At 41.7% G+C, this 17,036-nt stretch overlaps 2 protein-coding genes across 3 annotated transcripts; one reads left to right on the plus strand and one right to left on the minus strand.

Moving 5' to 3' along the window:
• Positions 1–1,901: 1,901 nt before the first annotated feature.
• Positions 1,902–15,075, plus strand: ampd3a (adenosine monophosphate deaminase 3a). 2 transcript variants are annotated; one of them, XM_008288699.1, is made up of 16 exons: positions 1,902–1,945; positions 2,241–2,317; positions 7,140–7,362; positions 7,524–7,704; positions 7,883–8,048; positions 9,100–9,319; positions 9,441–9,570; positions 10,369–10,563; positions 10,959–11,090; positions 11,167–11,330; positions 11,419–11,545; positions 12,020–12,183; positions 12,843–12,963; positions 13,685–13,858; positions 14,001–14,111; positions 14,222–15,075. In XM_008288699.1, the coding sequence occupies exons 2-16, from the start codon at positions 2,260–2,262 to the stop codon at positions 14,396–14,398; spliced, it is 2,343 nt and encodes a 780-aa protein (XP_008286921.1). In that variant the 5' UTR covers positions 1,902–1,945; positions 2,241–2,259; the 3' UTR covers positions 14,399–15,075. The 2 variants fall into 2 exon arrangements, with proteins under 2 accessions (XP_008286921.1, XP_008286922.1); XM_008288700.1 differs by lacking the exons at positions 1,902–1,945; positions 2,241–2,317 and adding an exon at positions 4,236–4,575.
• Positions 15,012–16,832, minus strand: lyve1a (lymphatic vessel endothelial hyaluronic receptor 1a). Its single transcript, XM_008288697.1, has 6 exons — positions 16,667–16,832; positions 16,406–16,583; positions 16,181–16,320; positions 15,652–15,849; positions 15,486–15,558; positions 15,012–15,341 (listed from the first exon to the last, which is right to left on the minus strand). The coding sequence occupies exons 1-6, from the start codon at positions 16,749–16,751 to the stop codon at positions 15,281–15,283; spliced, it is 735 nt and encodes a 244-aa protein (XP_008286919.1). The 5' UTR covers positions 16,752–16,832; the 3' UTR covers positions 15,012–15,280.
• Positions 16,833–17,036: the final 204 nt, after the last annotated feature.

Here is a 17,036-nt window from a genome sequence, read left to right on the forward strand (position 1 = left end):
TCCATCAGCTGGGCCTTCTGCCAAGCATCTTTATGAGAACTACATCCAGTTTGCCACCTTGTCTTGTAAATAATGAACACTTTTTAAAGCCTATTATCATCTTAAGCAATACTGCAAGAAAATATCAGTTCCCTCTTGCTATATATTGTGAGCTTTGAGCTTTCATACGGTAAATTGCATTTTACTATAGACAGGCTTCACTGCTGTTTTTGCTTGGATTTATTTCTTTTGCATGCAGTGTCGTATAATTAGAAAACGAGGCTCTACTGTCACTTAAATTAAAGATGTGGATTTTGGGAGGTTTAGACACACTTTGTGTCCCGACTGATTCATAGTTTATGGGTTTATTTAATTCACACAGTGTACAGTAGCTGCCGAGTGTCATGTCAAGACATGACCTGTCCCACAAATGACTCAATGGCATGAGGTCATTAGCAAATATTATAAAGAAAATAAAACACAGCAAATATGCCACCTAGTGGCTGAATAAGTTACGTGTATTTCTATTCTCAGAATAGGAAATCAAGTTTGTACACAAAACCCCTCTTTAAAAACAACAACAACAAAAACCACAACTCCTATAGTGTTTCTCATCACAGTAACATCGTTCTAAGAATAGAGTGAATGATCTACTCAGTGTGCTCACTAACTATGTGAAGGTGTCACTCCATCAGTAAGCCAATCAGCTGGTGACGCCAGTGACGCGATGATAGCATCAACAAACTGACCAGTGTAGGTCAACGGGTAACAAATAATACCCACTTTCCCAGATCACTGTAGGCTAAGCTGCGGGTTTTTTATTTTTTTCCACAGCTATGCGTAGACATGTCATATTTCAGGACACGCCCTTTCCAGCAGGACGTCAGCTGAGATCCAGTCACCACTTCTAACGTTATTGCCAAAATGCGAGTAAGTCGGAGCTGCTGGAAAATAACCATCAGGGAACTCAGGTGTTAAAAAGATCACCTGGAGAGGAGGAGAGGAGGAGAGGAGACAGACGAATACTCAATCTGCCAACACTATTCATCTGTCTCCTCCCCGTAATACTATTGTCAATCAAAATGATACATGCCTAGGACTAAAAGTCAGTCCTCTAAAGCCAGCTCTAAAAGTACCCTGATAACCTGAGCTGAGAGGATTAGCCTGGTAATCTCAAACACTGTCAGGCTAAATCAGGGACGGTGGGCCCCCTGCTGCTTAAGGCCACAGCAGTAAATCTGGGTCCTGTTCTTCGAGGCAGTGTGTGGAGTTGAGTAGTACTAATGCTGTGCTGCTGGACTGCAAAGCTTTGATTTGCCTCTGAGACTCTGCGAAGACACTGATGTTAACTACAGCACAGACAGTCTGCAATTTTAGTTTGTTTGCAAAAAACATGCAATAATAGAGACACTCACTCTTCACACACTGCTGAGTTAAATCCGGATTAATGCACTGTAACCGTATCTGAGTAGACAAATTGTAATTACAGAGACAGAAGTGAATGCAGGGTTTTAGGCGTTTAAGTCTTCTCAATGAAACCTGGTTTAACATTTATGCATTCATTATTTATCTCATCAAAAGGCACCCGTCCATTGCTGCTCGTCATGTTACATCACAGCAAAATGTCCTGCAAGTGCACAAAACAGCCACAAGAGGACATGGTTAGTCCCAAAGAAAGACCAGAGAAACCAGGGAAAACACTGTTATTTTACATAAATAACCTAATAATCACTACATCCATTAAGACTGGCTGAAGAAGTAGGAACACGACCACGACGGCAGACTTCAGCGTTCGACTTCAGCTGCTGTCCTCGCACTGAGCTGCGGTCATGAAAGAGTTAAGGATGGAGTGATGTGCGCTGCAGGGTGGTGGATGAGATATCAAATACTTTGTCCACAACAGGAACACAGCATGACTTAGATGTTTCTCTGAGGGAACTTTGCAGACGGCATAAAGATAAAGGAGGTGAGTGGACTTATTTGACGCGTTAATCTACGACCAGGATCGAGAGGCAAACATCTTCTAAAGTATATTTCTGTCTTTAAATCTTCAAATTGTTCTAGTTTTATTTATAGTCTTGTCATACTCAGTGTGAGAGGTTTGTGTGCATCCAAACCTATTCATCAGTGTGATAAAACAGCACACATGGAGACTTACTGGAAATGTATGTGACAAGTAGAGAATCGCTGTAAGGGAGGCGGCTTTGCTTTCATGGGTGAATGGCTGCACTTCCTTTGTTTTTATCTTTGCTCTTTTCTAGGCTGTGGCTGCTGCGAAAGATGAGAAGAGGAGACACGCCTCTTTTAAAGCAGCAGTCAAGTCCTTGCTTGGGAAAGAGTGAGCTTCTTACTTCCCCCTCTCTCATCACTATCTCCCTGTAATGTGGTAAATGGCTTTCTCTTGTGCCGCTGACCTCTCTCTCTGATACGACTCTGACGAGGAGCCAACTCGGGGGCCTCGGCCAATAACAGCAGCGAGGTGTCTGAGAAAAGTCCAGAAAAGACAAGATAAAGAGAGCAGAATATAACGAGCTGGGTCTGAGATAGTGGTCCAGTAATGGCCCCTACGAAGCCTCCTGTGAGGTTTACACACAGGGGAGTGGGAAAGAATGAATGATGATCTTTATCCTCCAAAGTAACCATCGAGATGATATATGGTCAGCTCAAAATTTCCACATTACAGTGCATTTAAGCAGTCTCACAAACACAAGGGTACTTACACCCACATTAGCACTGCCTAGAGTGGGCACCATTAAGATTCTCCCCACATTAGAGCCTAATAATGCTTTCTGCAGACCTACTGCGTGTTTCTTAGTATTTGATGTTTCCTACACCAGCTACTCTGAAAATCTCCTGTAAGGCAAAATAAAAACATGTTTGGGAGCTAGTCTAAACATTTCTATTAATAGGGATTGCTGTGTTGGGGTATTAATCAACAGGTACCTTCATATTATGTTTCTCCAAATATCTTGCACAGAGTCCGTTCTGTTCACTAAATGTGAAAATGGCATAAAGGGAATAAACACCAACTTGTGCTTATAGCCACGTCTGTTTTAAAAGATCTTACACTGACTAAGTAGGACCTCGGTGGGACATTTAACGATGCAGAGATGCAGCAGTTGACTCTCTGCCATGCTGTGGTTATACTTTGGGGAACCTGATCGCAACTGCATACATCACTTGATTGCTTTCATTAATTCCTGTTCAAACAGTTGTGGGGAAATTAGGGGGATCTGATGCATTATAAAATCTGTCACTCGTTAAACAGCACCACAGTCATAATGTATGAATATCATTTTACCAAATGGATTACTAGAGTGTTATCACCATGACTAGAATAGCTACTCAGTTATTTGGCTGACATCATTTATAGAAGGCAAATCACAGGGAGTCAGTCACTTATATTTACCATGACACAAATCTGAGTATTATCTGAGCGTGAAGAAGTCTAATGCCTCGTGAGAGCAATTAATTTGTTAAAAGACTAGCTTTGGCTACAGCACCGCAGCAGGATTATGTGTTTTCAGATGTGCGGGGATAAAAAGCCAAGGTCAGAAACCTGATAAAACATAACAAGCAAGAGAACAGAGAAAAGAGTGATGAACTAGCTCGGACTGTTCTCAAACTACTTCAGAAAACCATCACAGCATCTTGTGAATCTTGTAAATTACTGACTGAACACAACAACTGTGACCAGGCTGCTATGCTACAACGGTCTCTTTACTCCTCTCCCCCTCCATGTGTGCACACCATAAAGTATGAAGGTGTTTGAGTGTCTGGGAGGTAAACAGAGCAGCGGGTTCTGTCTGCTCTGACGGCGGCCCTCTCTTTGTTGACAACCGGTTCTGACAGATTCTCAGGATTAGTAGCTCCTGAAAAATAGAGAGAGATGGGCAGCCAGGACAATCAAATTGTAGTCGTGGACCACTGTTCACTCGTAGATCGCAGATAGTGTATCTTAAGGTGCCACTCCAAGTCCAGCTTGAGAAGACAACACCCTCAGACATGGCTGTGAGCGGCGCTGAAGGTAAGGCTACTTGTTTGTAAAGTCAACTTATAAAATAGTATATATAATAGTATAGTTATAGGCGATTCTCTGCATAACTGCTATAATCAGGACACAAAAAACTGATGGGGCTGAGTTGATGAGCAGTAAAATGACATGGCATGTGTTAGTGCCTCAATGAGCTGATTATTTTTTTTGCAAAATATGTATTTATGGTAATTAGTAAAGACATCTTAAAATTACTTTGACTTGATGCAAAATAACGTGAGCAGGTTTTTCATACACACTGTTGTTTAACAAGGATTTCCATGAGTTCACAATATTTTTATGTTTGAAAACGTTTTCCATTATTTTTTGTAGCCATGACACGCTTTGGGCCTTGGTTGTCATGGTTACCGTGGTCACCGTGGTTCCTGACAGGAAGCTTTACGGCTCAAGAAGAGGGGCATCCTTCCGGCAAAATACAGTTTGTTCTTTTAAAAAAGCTACTAAAAAACAGCTGTAAAGGCAAATGAAATAAACTTACCTGTCTCACCTGAGCAGGATGGACCTTGGATGGAGAACTCTTCGTGCTTGGTCAGCTAGAACAGGTTAGCAGCTAGCAGCTAGCATAAACTTTAGCTTTAGCATTGTGTGAGATTATAATGTTGTATTTTAACAAGCTAACGCTAACGTTGGTTTAAAACTACACCTGCTTAACCTCCCTAAATCGAAACACTGCAGTTATATAAACGTTAAATTAATAAAATAAAATAAAAAATAATTTTTAATTAAATTCGGGTGAAGTGACAGGACGGTGTACTTCCGGTCCGTTCCAGTATTCCTCCCCCTGAACAATCTTCAGGTGTTATTTTTATAGTAATAATAATTAAAAAATTGACAGTCAATTTCTTTACTGTTTTTTCCACCATGAATTTTTTTAATTTTTGTTTTTACTGTAAATTATCTTTAATAAATGCATTGCACAGTAAAACTAAGCCTTAAATCTACATAAAGTTGGATTACATTGAATAGACTAGATTCTTTTTATTTCATCTCTTGTTAGATGATAGTGACCTTGCTTATCTTCAGATACCATTGAAATCATTTTTACTGGTGTGAGATAGTCACAACAAGCTGTTTCCAAGCAAGCAGGAAAAATCCAATAATGTCTGAAAGCATTTTAGTCTAATGTTAAAAGAATGAAAGAAGTTTATCATTTTTAGTATGAGGTTAAAAGTTTGAACCTTTGAACCTTGAACATTCAGAGGACGCTTGGAGGATGTTGTCAGATTATGTTGCATGATAACAAAACAAGAACCAACATTCAAAAATATTAATCATGTAATTACATAATATGTTTTGTGGATGTAACCATGTAGAAATTTCTTCTAGAAATTGTTCTCACAGTGTTACACGACAACAAAGGAAGCACGTTCTCAGTCCAAAATTCAGAAAATGTGTTAGGAACACCGCCTTTAACACAAATATTCTGGGAATTAATTCTGAAATTATTGCTAAATCTTTGCAGAACTTTCTCGGGACGCTTTTAGAGCAAGAAAATTCTAGCTGGGTTCGAGGTATGTTGATGGAATATCGTAATTATAGCTACAAAATGTGCCCTTTAAAAGTTTATACAGACTTTTTGTACCATTTACATGAGACTGATTAGGAGAATGAGGGGTGAGGGGATATAGGGTAAGAATAGTCCAGCTAGCATTTTCAATATTCTAGAATATCTAATACAGCAAGGAAATAGCTAAGCTGAGCTAACTAAATGACTTTATGTTAAGATAATACCGTTAATAACATTATATTGTCTTAAATTCCTCACATTTAAAGTGAAGCTAGAAATAACTGTCCCACAATATGGAACGTGAGGTTTCTAACCAAGCCAACATAGTCTTAGGCCTAAAGTTGGACTGGATTGAATAGGATGGGATTGTGGCGCCAGGATCTGTGTTTGTGTACCTGTGAAAAAGTAATAAAAAGTAATTGTGTGTGAGAGGATGGTTAATAATTCACAAGGCCATCAGCTCCCGATCAATATGAGCCTATCTCTTTTCACAGTGTGTATGTGGTGCCATTAAGCTCCACAGCAGCGGCGATGCACACAGCTGTTGTCAAGATAGTGTTGTGTGTCCGGAATGATAAGCTTCCTGGAAGCACCCTGGCAGAGCGGAAAACTGGCTTAGATTACACCACGCAATGTGGCCTTCCCCTGTTGCTTTATCACGCCAATGAACAGAACTAGATATTCTATCATTGAGGATCTCAACAAGACACTGTCAGTCCATCCTGGTTATCTCCTTACAGAAGCAGCTATTTGTTTGGCATAGCCACTGTGCTGTTGGTTTGTGACCCTGACTTACTGTAAACACGATCATATACTGTAGTTAAAATAACTGCTTTTACACAGGGAGACAGACACTCCCACATCAGGAAAATATGCAAAACTATGAATGTGTCATACATCTGGAGAATTTAATGAAACTATTGGTACTAATTTAAGTTATTTTCAAGTATCTTTGTACCACTTCAAAATGCTTTCAACATAAGTATGCTGATGATCCCATGACTATTTCTACTGGCCTTGCTTCCATGAGAGTGTTTCCATTACAGTATCCCGTTACAGGCTTTGGCTGAGAATAATAAACGTGCTTATGTCAAACTGCAAAATAGAACGTGTTGCTCTTCATGGATAACTTCCCTTAAAATGAAAAACATAGCAAAGAATGAATAAGTATAACAAATAAAGACGGCACACAGGGACAAAAGAAAACAGAAAGACCAAATCATGGACAACAAGAAAAAGAGTTGTAGTTTATGGGCAATAAATATTATCAGGGATTGTGAGATGAACTAATGAAGCCAAGATAGGCTTTAAATTATGTGCTGGTTCATTTGCATCAGTTTGTAGGAAAAACAACTTCAAGAACTGCAGTTGTTTATTGTCATTTGAGCTGACAAACAGTTCAGACGGAGCTCTTCAGGTGGTGATGCCACAGTTAGGCCTTTCATGCCCTGCACACAAACCCTTACACAGGTAGATCCCTGTGTTTACAAAACAGCACAGACTGGTCAGAGTTAAGAAGGTTATGAAGAGGACAGGTCCTCTTTGTTTCTTTTGATTACGTGTTCCTGTCACCTCACTGCAGCTTCTGCTTTCTTGCAGACATGCCTCGTCAGTTTCCAAAGGTAACTCTGAGCGAGGCAGAGGAGGAGACGCAGCTGCGAGCAGAAAAAGTGTACGCCTCAGCACTAAAGGAAGAAGACAACAAGGATGCCCTGTCGATGTTCACCGTGCCTGAGGATTGCCCGATTGGCCTCCAGCAAGCCAAGGAACATGAACTGCTTAAGGAGCTGGCAGAGCAACAGTCGGAGGAGAGTGCCAAGAGGTAGGCCCTGCTGCTGCTCTGGCACCGACCCAGATCGTGACCATGTCAGTGATACAAGCAGAAAAACCTACATTAATAATTGCACCATGATTTCCAAAGTTACTCCAGCTTCAGTGAACTTACGTTGAACCAGATGCTAATCAAGTTGTAAATTTTTTCAGGAGGAAAAGCTTGAAGATGATTCGTTCACAGTCGTTGTCCCTGCAGATCCCAGTGAACACAGACTGGCCCCGCTCAGTGGCAGCTACTCCTTACCTGTCGCCCAGCTCCACCTGCTCATCAGTGCCCGAAAGCTGCCCTGATTACCAAAGGGTTACTATCAGTGGTGACTGTTGTGCTGGGGTAAGTAATATGACAGACACCATTAACTCGTGTGCACCAGAGCTAGAGCAGCTTTACATATGAAGTGTTTACTAACCGTTCCCATATAATTATCGTCATATTCAGTGCATGTTAAAAAAAACATGTACAAGGCTTTGAGAAAACTTGACTGTAGGTGTAATGTCCATTCCTCTCTCAGGTCACAGTGGAAGACTATGAGCAGGCAGCCAGAAGTCTGTTTAAAGCTCTGCTTATTCGTGAGAAGTACTCTAAGTTAGCCTATCACAGATTTTGTAGAACCACAAGCCAGTTTCTCCGCAGTGCTGAGAACATGAGATGGAGTGAAGAAGATGAGGTTCTGCCAGGTATGAAGCGTATATGTGACATGGTAATTAAAAAGATCTTTTATTCTAACTTACAGTGTATAAGTAAACTGAGAATACCCCTGAGCAATATCACTTAAATGTCTTAAATGTAAAAATGTGTCACCTTAATATATGGATTACTTCAAGTTGATGAATGGAGTGTTTCCTCTCATGAACAGCAAACACTGTAGGACGTCTGCAACAAAAGTCAATCCACCTGTTTATGATACCAAGCTTAGATTTCCAATTAACCTAATTGCATGACAATGGCTATAAAACAATCCGTCAACACCACACCGTCTATCTGTCTACTCACATGACTTCAGGTGAAAAATGAGAAATTAAAAAATCTGATTGTGAGACTTCATAAAGATGGAAAAAAAAAATACAGAGAAATGAGTAATCAGCTAAATCTGTAGGTCAAGGATGAGCCAAAGTGTCACTACTCAGAGTGACTCAAGTACACCTTACAAAGCTCAGGCATAATAAAACAGTAATCAGGCAACACAAAATGGAATTAGAGTCCAGCTGAAGCATGTGTAGCAGTGCTGAGATATTCCAGCACGATAACGATCCAAAGCACACTGGCAAAATTACAGAAGAGTTTGTGAATGAGGAAAAAAAAGTGAAAAATACGACCTGACTTAAGTCCAGTAGAAAAACTTTGTGGTATTTTAAAGAGAAACGCAGAGCAAGATAATCGTTCTGGCAAAAGCAGCTGAAAGATTGTCTGAAGAATGGCAGAACATCTGTTTAGAAACTTATGCAACACGGACGTCATTAAAAATACATTTGGACTTTCAAACCACTGAAAAACTAAAAGAGATTTACTGACTTTTGCCACTGCTCTTTTTTTTTTTAAACAGTAAATCTAAACTGTTAGTTTTTAATTTGACAGAAGAGAAAATACGCCACTGTTCAGTTTAGAAGTAGTGAAATTACTGTTCGGTGTTACAATTCAGAATCATGTGACATTTAAGTGATATCGCACAGGACTGTCCTCACTTCTGCTGTGAGTACATCAGTAACAGAAAGATCTTGTGGCCACCAGACATGTGGCCATGCCCAGCCGATGGGGAGGATCCCTATCGCATGGACAACACCCCTGAGAACCTGAACTACGAGCTGAAGATGAAGGACGGGATCGTGTACGTGTATGATAATGAGGAGGCTCTCAGAAAACAACAGGCCCACGATCTTCCTTACCCAGACTTGGAGACCTTCGCCATAGATCTCAGTCACGTGCTGGCGATGATCGCAGACGGGCCCACGTGAGTTGCCAAAACAATAAGATTTTAGAGCTATGCTGGTAGAAGAACCGGTTGTTAGGAGCTGTGCATATTTACTTACATTCTTCCAGTTTACTCAGCTGTAAACCGCTCTAACTTTCAGGAAGACCTACTGTCACCGAAGGCTAAATTTCTTAAGTTCAAAGTTCTTCCTCCATGAGATGCTCAATGAGATGGCTGAGCTAAAGGAGCTGAAGAGTGTGCCCCACAGAGACTTCTACAACGTTAGAAAGGTCAGTGTTCTACCTCCTTTGTGATCCCGTAGCATCCCAAAGTTTGGCTCTACAAAAACACTCAACATGTTAAGGCCTTGATATATTAGTAGACTCTTCTCATTTCTCTATTTCTGTCCTCTGTCCTTCCACCTCTACACCATCCTATAAATCGATCTTAGCGCGCAATGTTGAAGGATGTCTCAGTTCCCAAAATGCAGAGAGAAAGTGTTCATTCTTGTCCCATTGTGCCATTATGTTGTGAACTGAATTAAAAGTAAACCCGTAGGTTATAATGAACACTGGTGCGCCCATCTGACAGCGATTATAAAATACAGCGGTGGGCGATAACAAAACAGTGGACAGATGACCCACACATAGCATTTAATCCATGTTGCTTTAAAATGACAACCACCTAATGAGGATTTTGTTAAAGGCCTGTTGCCTCCTCCACTCTCCTTATCATTAGGGCACAGTAAGATTTGGAAAAAATGCAGCAAAAACTGATATTTTTAAGATTTAAGATTAAGATGCTGCTGAACCTGTTCAACTGCAGCTCTACCAAATTTGATATAAGAGCAAAAAAGCACAATTCTGCATCTGCTTCAATCACAGTAGCGCATTTTTACTGAATGTGCCACATTCAGCAGCAACCTTCCAAACATGGCTGCATTTGAACAACAGACACAGCCTGGTCCCAGTAGAAAAAGGGTTAAACAATTAATCCTTCACTATTTATAGGTACGAAGAAAGAGTCGTGTGTGCATGTTTGAACAATCACTTTGTCTAGAGGCTTAATATATTTTTTCTTTCTCGCAGGTGGACACACATATTCATGCAGCTGCCTGCATGTCTCAGAAACACCTGCTGACCTTCATCCAGACAACATATAAGACCGACGCCAACCGTGTAGTTTTGGAAAATGCTGGACAAAAGATGACCCTCCAGCAGGTTTTCCACTCTCTCAACATGGACCCCTACGACCTCACTGTGGACTCTCTGGATGTTCATGCTGTAAGAAAAGCAGAAACCCCCCTTTACCTGTTTTAGCTTTACGATTTTGTCAAAATAGGGCTGCAAGGTGGCTCGGTGGAATCTTCCTGCGTGAAGTCTCCATGTTCTCCCCGTGCAGCGTGGGTTCTCTCCGGGTGAACCTGCCTTCACCCTGAGTCAGCTGGGATAGACTCCAGCCCCCCATGACCCTAGTGAGGACTAAGCGGTGTATAGATAATGGATGGATGGATGAATTTTGTTAAAATGCTGTGATTTTCTGTGGTTATTTTTTCCATTTTTCAGAATATTGACCTTATTGAGCTCCTGTCAGAACAAAACTCGATGTCATATCTTTCTGCTACTTCAAGTTCCTGATCTATCTCTGGTTCTAATTTGTACTCAATTCTACTTCACAGGGGAGACAAACCTTCCACCGCTTCGATAAGTTCAACTCCAAGTATAACCCGGTGGGGGCCAGTGAGCTTCGGGAAATCTTCCTGAAAACAGACAACCTCATCAACGGAGAGTATTTCGCTCGCATCATAAAGGTATCGTATCACGTAGCGGTGCATTTAATGTCAGGCCAGAGAATGTTTAGCACAGTGACACTCTCACCTTTAACAGGAAGTGGCTCACGACCTGGAGGAGAGTAAGTACCAACACGCAGAACCTCGTCTCTCCATCTACGGACGCTCTCCTGACGAGTGGGACAGTCTGTCTGAGTGGTTCATCCACCAGAAGGTGTACTCTCCCAACATGAGGTGGATCATTCAGGTGCCCAGAATATAGTGAGTGCTGCGGCCTTAAAACAACACAAGCTGCTAATTTAAACCAATTTCATGAAGTATGCAGTAAAAATGTGTTTTTATGTTTCAGTGATATTTTTAAAGCGAAGCGGCTGGTACCGAACTTTGCCAAGATGCTGGAGAACATTTTCCTTCCACTGTTCAAGGCCACCGTTAACCCACAGAAGCACAAAGAGCTTCATGTTTTCCTGAAATATGTAAGATATTGTCGGTTTTTTTTTAGGATTCATTAGAGTAAAACCCTACAAAGATGAGTAGCTAGAATTTAACACTTCATTTTTATATATAAACACTTAATAAATAGTTACTGTAATATAGATGTAAGTGGACACAAGTGTTTTTATCGCAACGATTTGCAGCCATAAATGTGTTCTGGTGTCCGATTTAATAAAAAAACAGTTGAGCTGTAAAATATGTCAACATAGAACAAGTTGTATATTGATAAACGCTTTAAAACTACATCATACGTGTTAAAAACCACAGCTAAATGGAGTTAAAGTGAAAATTAATGCAGCCATTTGAAGATAAGATCAATCATAACAGGAGCATTCATTATTAATTTGGGCAACACATCTAGCGATTCATTGATTTGCCAGTGAAAGGAAACAGTCATCATCACGAGTCGCAGTTTAACCAATCCTGAAAACATGACTGATTCCCTTTCTTTCCAGGTGTCGGGCTTTGACAGCGTGGACGACGAGTCCAAACACAGCGATCACATGTTCTCCTTCAGGAGCCCAAAGCCGGAGCAGTGGACTGCAGACGTCAACCCCCCTTACAGCTACTACATCTTCCACATGTATGCAAACATCATGGTCCTCAACAACCTCAGAAAGTAAGAGTCACACTTGCACTTTAAAAGAACAAGAAACAGAAACTGTTTGATCCACGAGCAGTTTGCTCAGTAGCAGACCTACAAGGACAGCCAAATAAAACAAAGGGGGGCGGGCGAAATCAGGTCCCTCATTCAGGGGGATGTTGAAAAACAGACAAAAGAAAAGAAAAAAAAAGAAAACTGAACAGCTCTGGTGAGCACACAGAGACAATCTGGTGAAGCTATGAGTGATGGACCAGTGATGTGTAAACAGGAGGTTGATAAGATGAGTCGCTGGGGCGGAAAAAACAGTTTGGAAACTGGAAAACAGGCCACGACTGCAAATGTGTTTGTCACAATAGAATCTAATGCTTCTGTCCATCTTGAAATACACGCTTGTTAATTACAGAGAGTTTTGCCAGTAGATAGAATAGAATAGAATAGAATAGAATAAAAATAGAGTAGAATAAAACTTTATTGATCCCTTTGGTATAAAACCTCAGGGAAATTGTTAGATTGATGGAGGGCTTACGAGTCCTGAGCTACTCTACACTAAAGGTTGATGAGAGAACATCTCAGTCCAGCTGATAGATACTCGTAGGATTATGAACACAGATCTGAACGGAAGTAGACACTGTTCTGTGATTTGCTCACGTCCTCACTTATTGTGTCTTCTACAGAGAGCGTGGACTGAGCACCTTCCAGTTCCGACCCCACTGTGGAGAAGCTGGATCGATCACTCACCTGGTCTCTGCCTTCCTCACTACTGACAACATCTCACACGGACTCAACTTGAAGAAGGTACAGGCTCATTTCTGAGCTGCTATTATGTCAAAGGATGATCTTCTCGAGAGCAGGGAAGAGGAAACATGGTGATAGCGTTGTGCTGTCTCACCCACAGTCAAAGATCAATAATGTAATGAGGTTTCCAATTATCTTCTGCAGCACTTTGTCCTTGTAATTAATGTTTCATCCCTCTGACTATTTCTGGGTCTCTGCCGCTTTGCGATCGTGTTTTTCAGCTTGTTTATCCGGAGCGTTCCTCCAGATGTCAGTTTTCTCGGTATTAGCGCTGAAATTCAACACACAGCGGCTGAAAATATGAGAACTGTGGGTGAGAGATAGAGAGAGAGGAAATCTGAAGTTTTGAATTTCCGGTGGATGAACAGTATGTTCCAAAAGCATCTGCCAGTAAAGACGATGACATCAACTCACTGACGCTCATCTGCAACTCAAACTGCACTGATATACTTTTGTCTTTGTGTTGAATTAGGTCTCAGTCCAGCTGGCTTCTCATCAAACTGTATCTGACTGTTGTTAGGTCTCGACACTGCAGATAAAGGCCCACACAGGGAGAGTGGACAAACATTTAGCTCACCACGGCACAACTAAAAGATAAAATTGCTAACTAAAGAAGACCCAAGCTTCATATTCAGTCAGGAGAAACGTTCAGACATGAGCACTGGCAGACCTCATTTGCTGCTGTGTGTATTGACTGTTTCTCTGTTTAAACTGCCCTCAGAGCCCAGTGCTGCAGTACCTGTACTACTTGGCGCAGGTGCCCATTGCAATGTCTCCTCTGAGCAACAACAGCCTGTTCCTGGAGTACTCCAAGAATCCTCTCAGAGAATTCCTGCACAAAGGTCTGTGTGTGTCCCTGTCCACAGATGATCCCATGCAGTTCCACTACACCAAGGTAAAAATATACACCAGTGCTTCTAGGCTTTCGTTCACTGTGTCACAATCGCTGTTTAACTTACTATTGCAGTCCAGGTTGGATTGATTTAGCTCTGCAGTGTAAATACTTCTTATCTACTGTTTGTGTATCCTGATTCTAGGAACCGCTGATGGAGGAGTACGCGATAGCAGCTCAGCTGTGGAAGCTCAGTACCTGTGATGTGTGTGAAATAGCCAGGAACAGTGTGCTGCAAAGTGGATTGTCTCATCGGGTACCACGACATCCTCCTTCTATTCGCTTTCTCTGTCATATCAGGCTTCAAATGTAATCATTACTGCTTAGACCTGTCTTCCAACGGTTTATCTGCTCATTTATTTAAAGGATAAGAAGCACTTCTTGGGAGTGAACTATCTGAAGGATGGACATGAAGGGAACGATATCCGTCGGACCAACGTGGCCCAGATCCGCATGGCCTACAGACACGAGACGCTGTGCAACGAGCTGAGCTTCATAGTCGACGCAGTGAAGTCAGACGCTGTGAACGGCCAGTACGAGTAAGAGGAGCCTCACGCTGTGCCGAAGCCAAGCATGCTGCGCTCTTATATCACTATTTACCTTTATTTAAGATACACCGAGTGACTTGAATGATTAAATAAAAATGCAATCTCTTGTCACTTAAAGAGCAATACTTAGCTGCCTCAAAGTTATTAACAGATGAGATGTTGAAATGAAGACGCATGCCTCGGATGACTGATGGTACTCTGGTTGTTAAAGGTTTAGATGAAAGCTGTGGAGGACCTCATGTGAAGCATTCAGTCATTAAACAAACCTCCTACGTATAAACATCTGTACCTTACACTCCCTCCTGTGACAGGAGTGTGTCATAGAAACTGTTCTCTTTTATCGTGTACACTGCTTATCAGACATGAAGACACTTGTGGTTGAGAGAGCTTTGCACAGACACAGCTGAAGAGATGATGGCTGGAGTTGTGTCCTTTTCTTTAAAAAGCTTGTTTTAGGTTTCAGTGAATTCAGTGACAGATGTTGATATACTGATGATATCTACTTTTTGCCTAAAATTGTCTCAGAAAACTTGCTTTTACACGTGTGCTTCTTATCTGAAGCCCCAAGAAGGATGTAATGAGAATAAAAAAGGAGTCAGTCGTCAAAGTGATTGTATTGCAAACATCGCCCCCTGGTGGTTAAACTGCCCCATTTATTTACATTAGAGGACAGAAAAATAATAAACACATACATGCAAAATAAATTCACTTTACAGTCATTCTGTTACAATCCGTTCATACAGATCAAGGTGCACATCTTGAAAGATATTACGCAGATTTTTTTCATGGTGTTTCCTCAAAAAATCTCACGTGTAGAAAATGTTTAACATGCGTCGTCGTCCACTTCCATCCTCTCGTCTTTCTTCCTTCACATTCTTCACAACTGTCCACTTTCCTGTTGCTGCCCCATGTCAGATCTCAGAGAGCAATATCTTCTCCTGTTCGCAGCAAGAGAGAAAGAAAACCATAAAAATAACGTAGAGCCTTGAACTCAGCATGAAGGAATGATGCTTTTGCCTTTGCAGTCTCATAGGCCTCAGTGTTGTATATATATATATATATATATATCGGGAACTACTTACGTTTTCAGATATGCAAAGATGATTACTGCAGTCAGGAGGAGGGCACCGGTGCAGGTGATGAGTACAACTTTTCCTGAAACAATAAAACATCAGAGGGGAAACACATCAGTCACACAAAATGTTCAACCGCCACATTAACTTTGCTGCAAAATGAAGAGCCTCATACCTCTAGTAGAGCCTTGTGCGCTGCCGGATAAGCGGGCTAGTTGTCCCTCGCTGTCTACGGTGTCGTCAGTCGAGTCGGAGGAAGCTGTAGAGTTTACTGACAGGTCGGAGTCCGTTGGGTTGGACGGAGCGTTTTCCGGGTTCGAGCTGCTGTTCAGAGGGTTATCAGTTGCTGCATCCTTCAATTGTGCTGCTGCATCTGTGCATGTACGTGAAGGTCGGGGGAGATTAGATGAGTGCATGTCATGTGATGGATGATTTTACTTTGTCACTGCTACTTGCACTAATGCACTGATATGAAATAAGGAGGAAAATATCAGAACAAGTTGCAGAGCTTTAAACAAACCTTTAACATTCTTGCTTTAACATTTTCTCATAAAGTTTTGAGCAAAGCTTGTAAAGAGTATTCCAGAAATGAATCTAAATTCTAAATTTGAAAGCTCAAAAAGCAAAGTGATGTGACAAAAAATCTTGCATGATATCTTTAAATAACTGTCAGCAGAGAAGCGTGCACATGAATGCTTTCATACCCGATTCATTGAAGCAAAACGCATCAAACTTGCGAGTCACAGCAGCTCTCCACGGCACCAAGCCTGTCTGGTTTTGGCCACAATTAGGGAGTGCTTGGATTCGGGGAATGACTGCAAAATGTTCATCAATCCATCCAAATCTAAATGCAAAAAAACCCAAAACATTAGGCACGTTTCTGTGAATCCCACTGAGGTGCTACTGTGGAGTGTTTCCTCTGGTCTTACCTGCATGTTTCTAACCCTCTGGCGAGAGCTTCGTCCACTTGTGCTCTTGTGGCGATGTTCAGCCCGACGGACGAGCAGATCATCCGAGCTTCAGAGGCGTTGAAGGCGTACTGAGGCTGGAGGAGGTGATTTAGGGAGGTGACCTGGACCACCCCGGCAATACTTTGTGCAGGGAAAACTGGAGGAATAAAACAGTGGAGTTACATACAGACAGTTACACACCCGGTAGAAATAACTTACAAATCATTTGGAATCACTCACCTTGGATGCGGATGTCAATATCTTCATCAGAGAAGACTGAAGCGACAGTCAGCGCTGATGTGATGCAAAGCCAGAGGATACTCATGACTGACCGGAGTGGAGGCGGATGAACAACGAGGAGGACCAGTGCTGCGGCGAATTATGAGCCCGTGAGCCAAATGACACGGTTAAATAGAGGTGATTCTGTACGCTGGGGTGTGTGGAGTCTGTCATTGCCAGAAAATAAAGGAAAAGGAAGTAGGAAGTACTGAGCGCGGGTCAGATCAGGAGCCATCATATGTTCTGAGAAAAGGGCCGGAGGGAGCGTGGAAGGTAGACGCATGCTCCAGGAACGATTGATCAGAAATGTTCTTTAACTTAAAAAGACACG

The sequence above is a fragment of the Stegastes partitus genome, unplaced genomic scaffold, assembly GCF_000690725.1.
Source record: "Stegastes partitus isolate 25-593 unplaced genomic scaffold, Stegastes_partitus-1.0.2 Scaffold571, whole genome shotgun sequence".
NCBI classification, from domain to species: Eukaryota; Metazoa; Chordata; class Actinopteri; family Pomacentridae; genus Stegastes; species Stegastes partitus.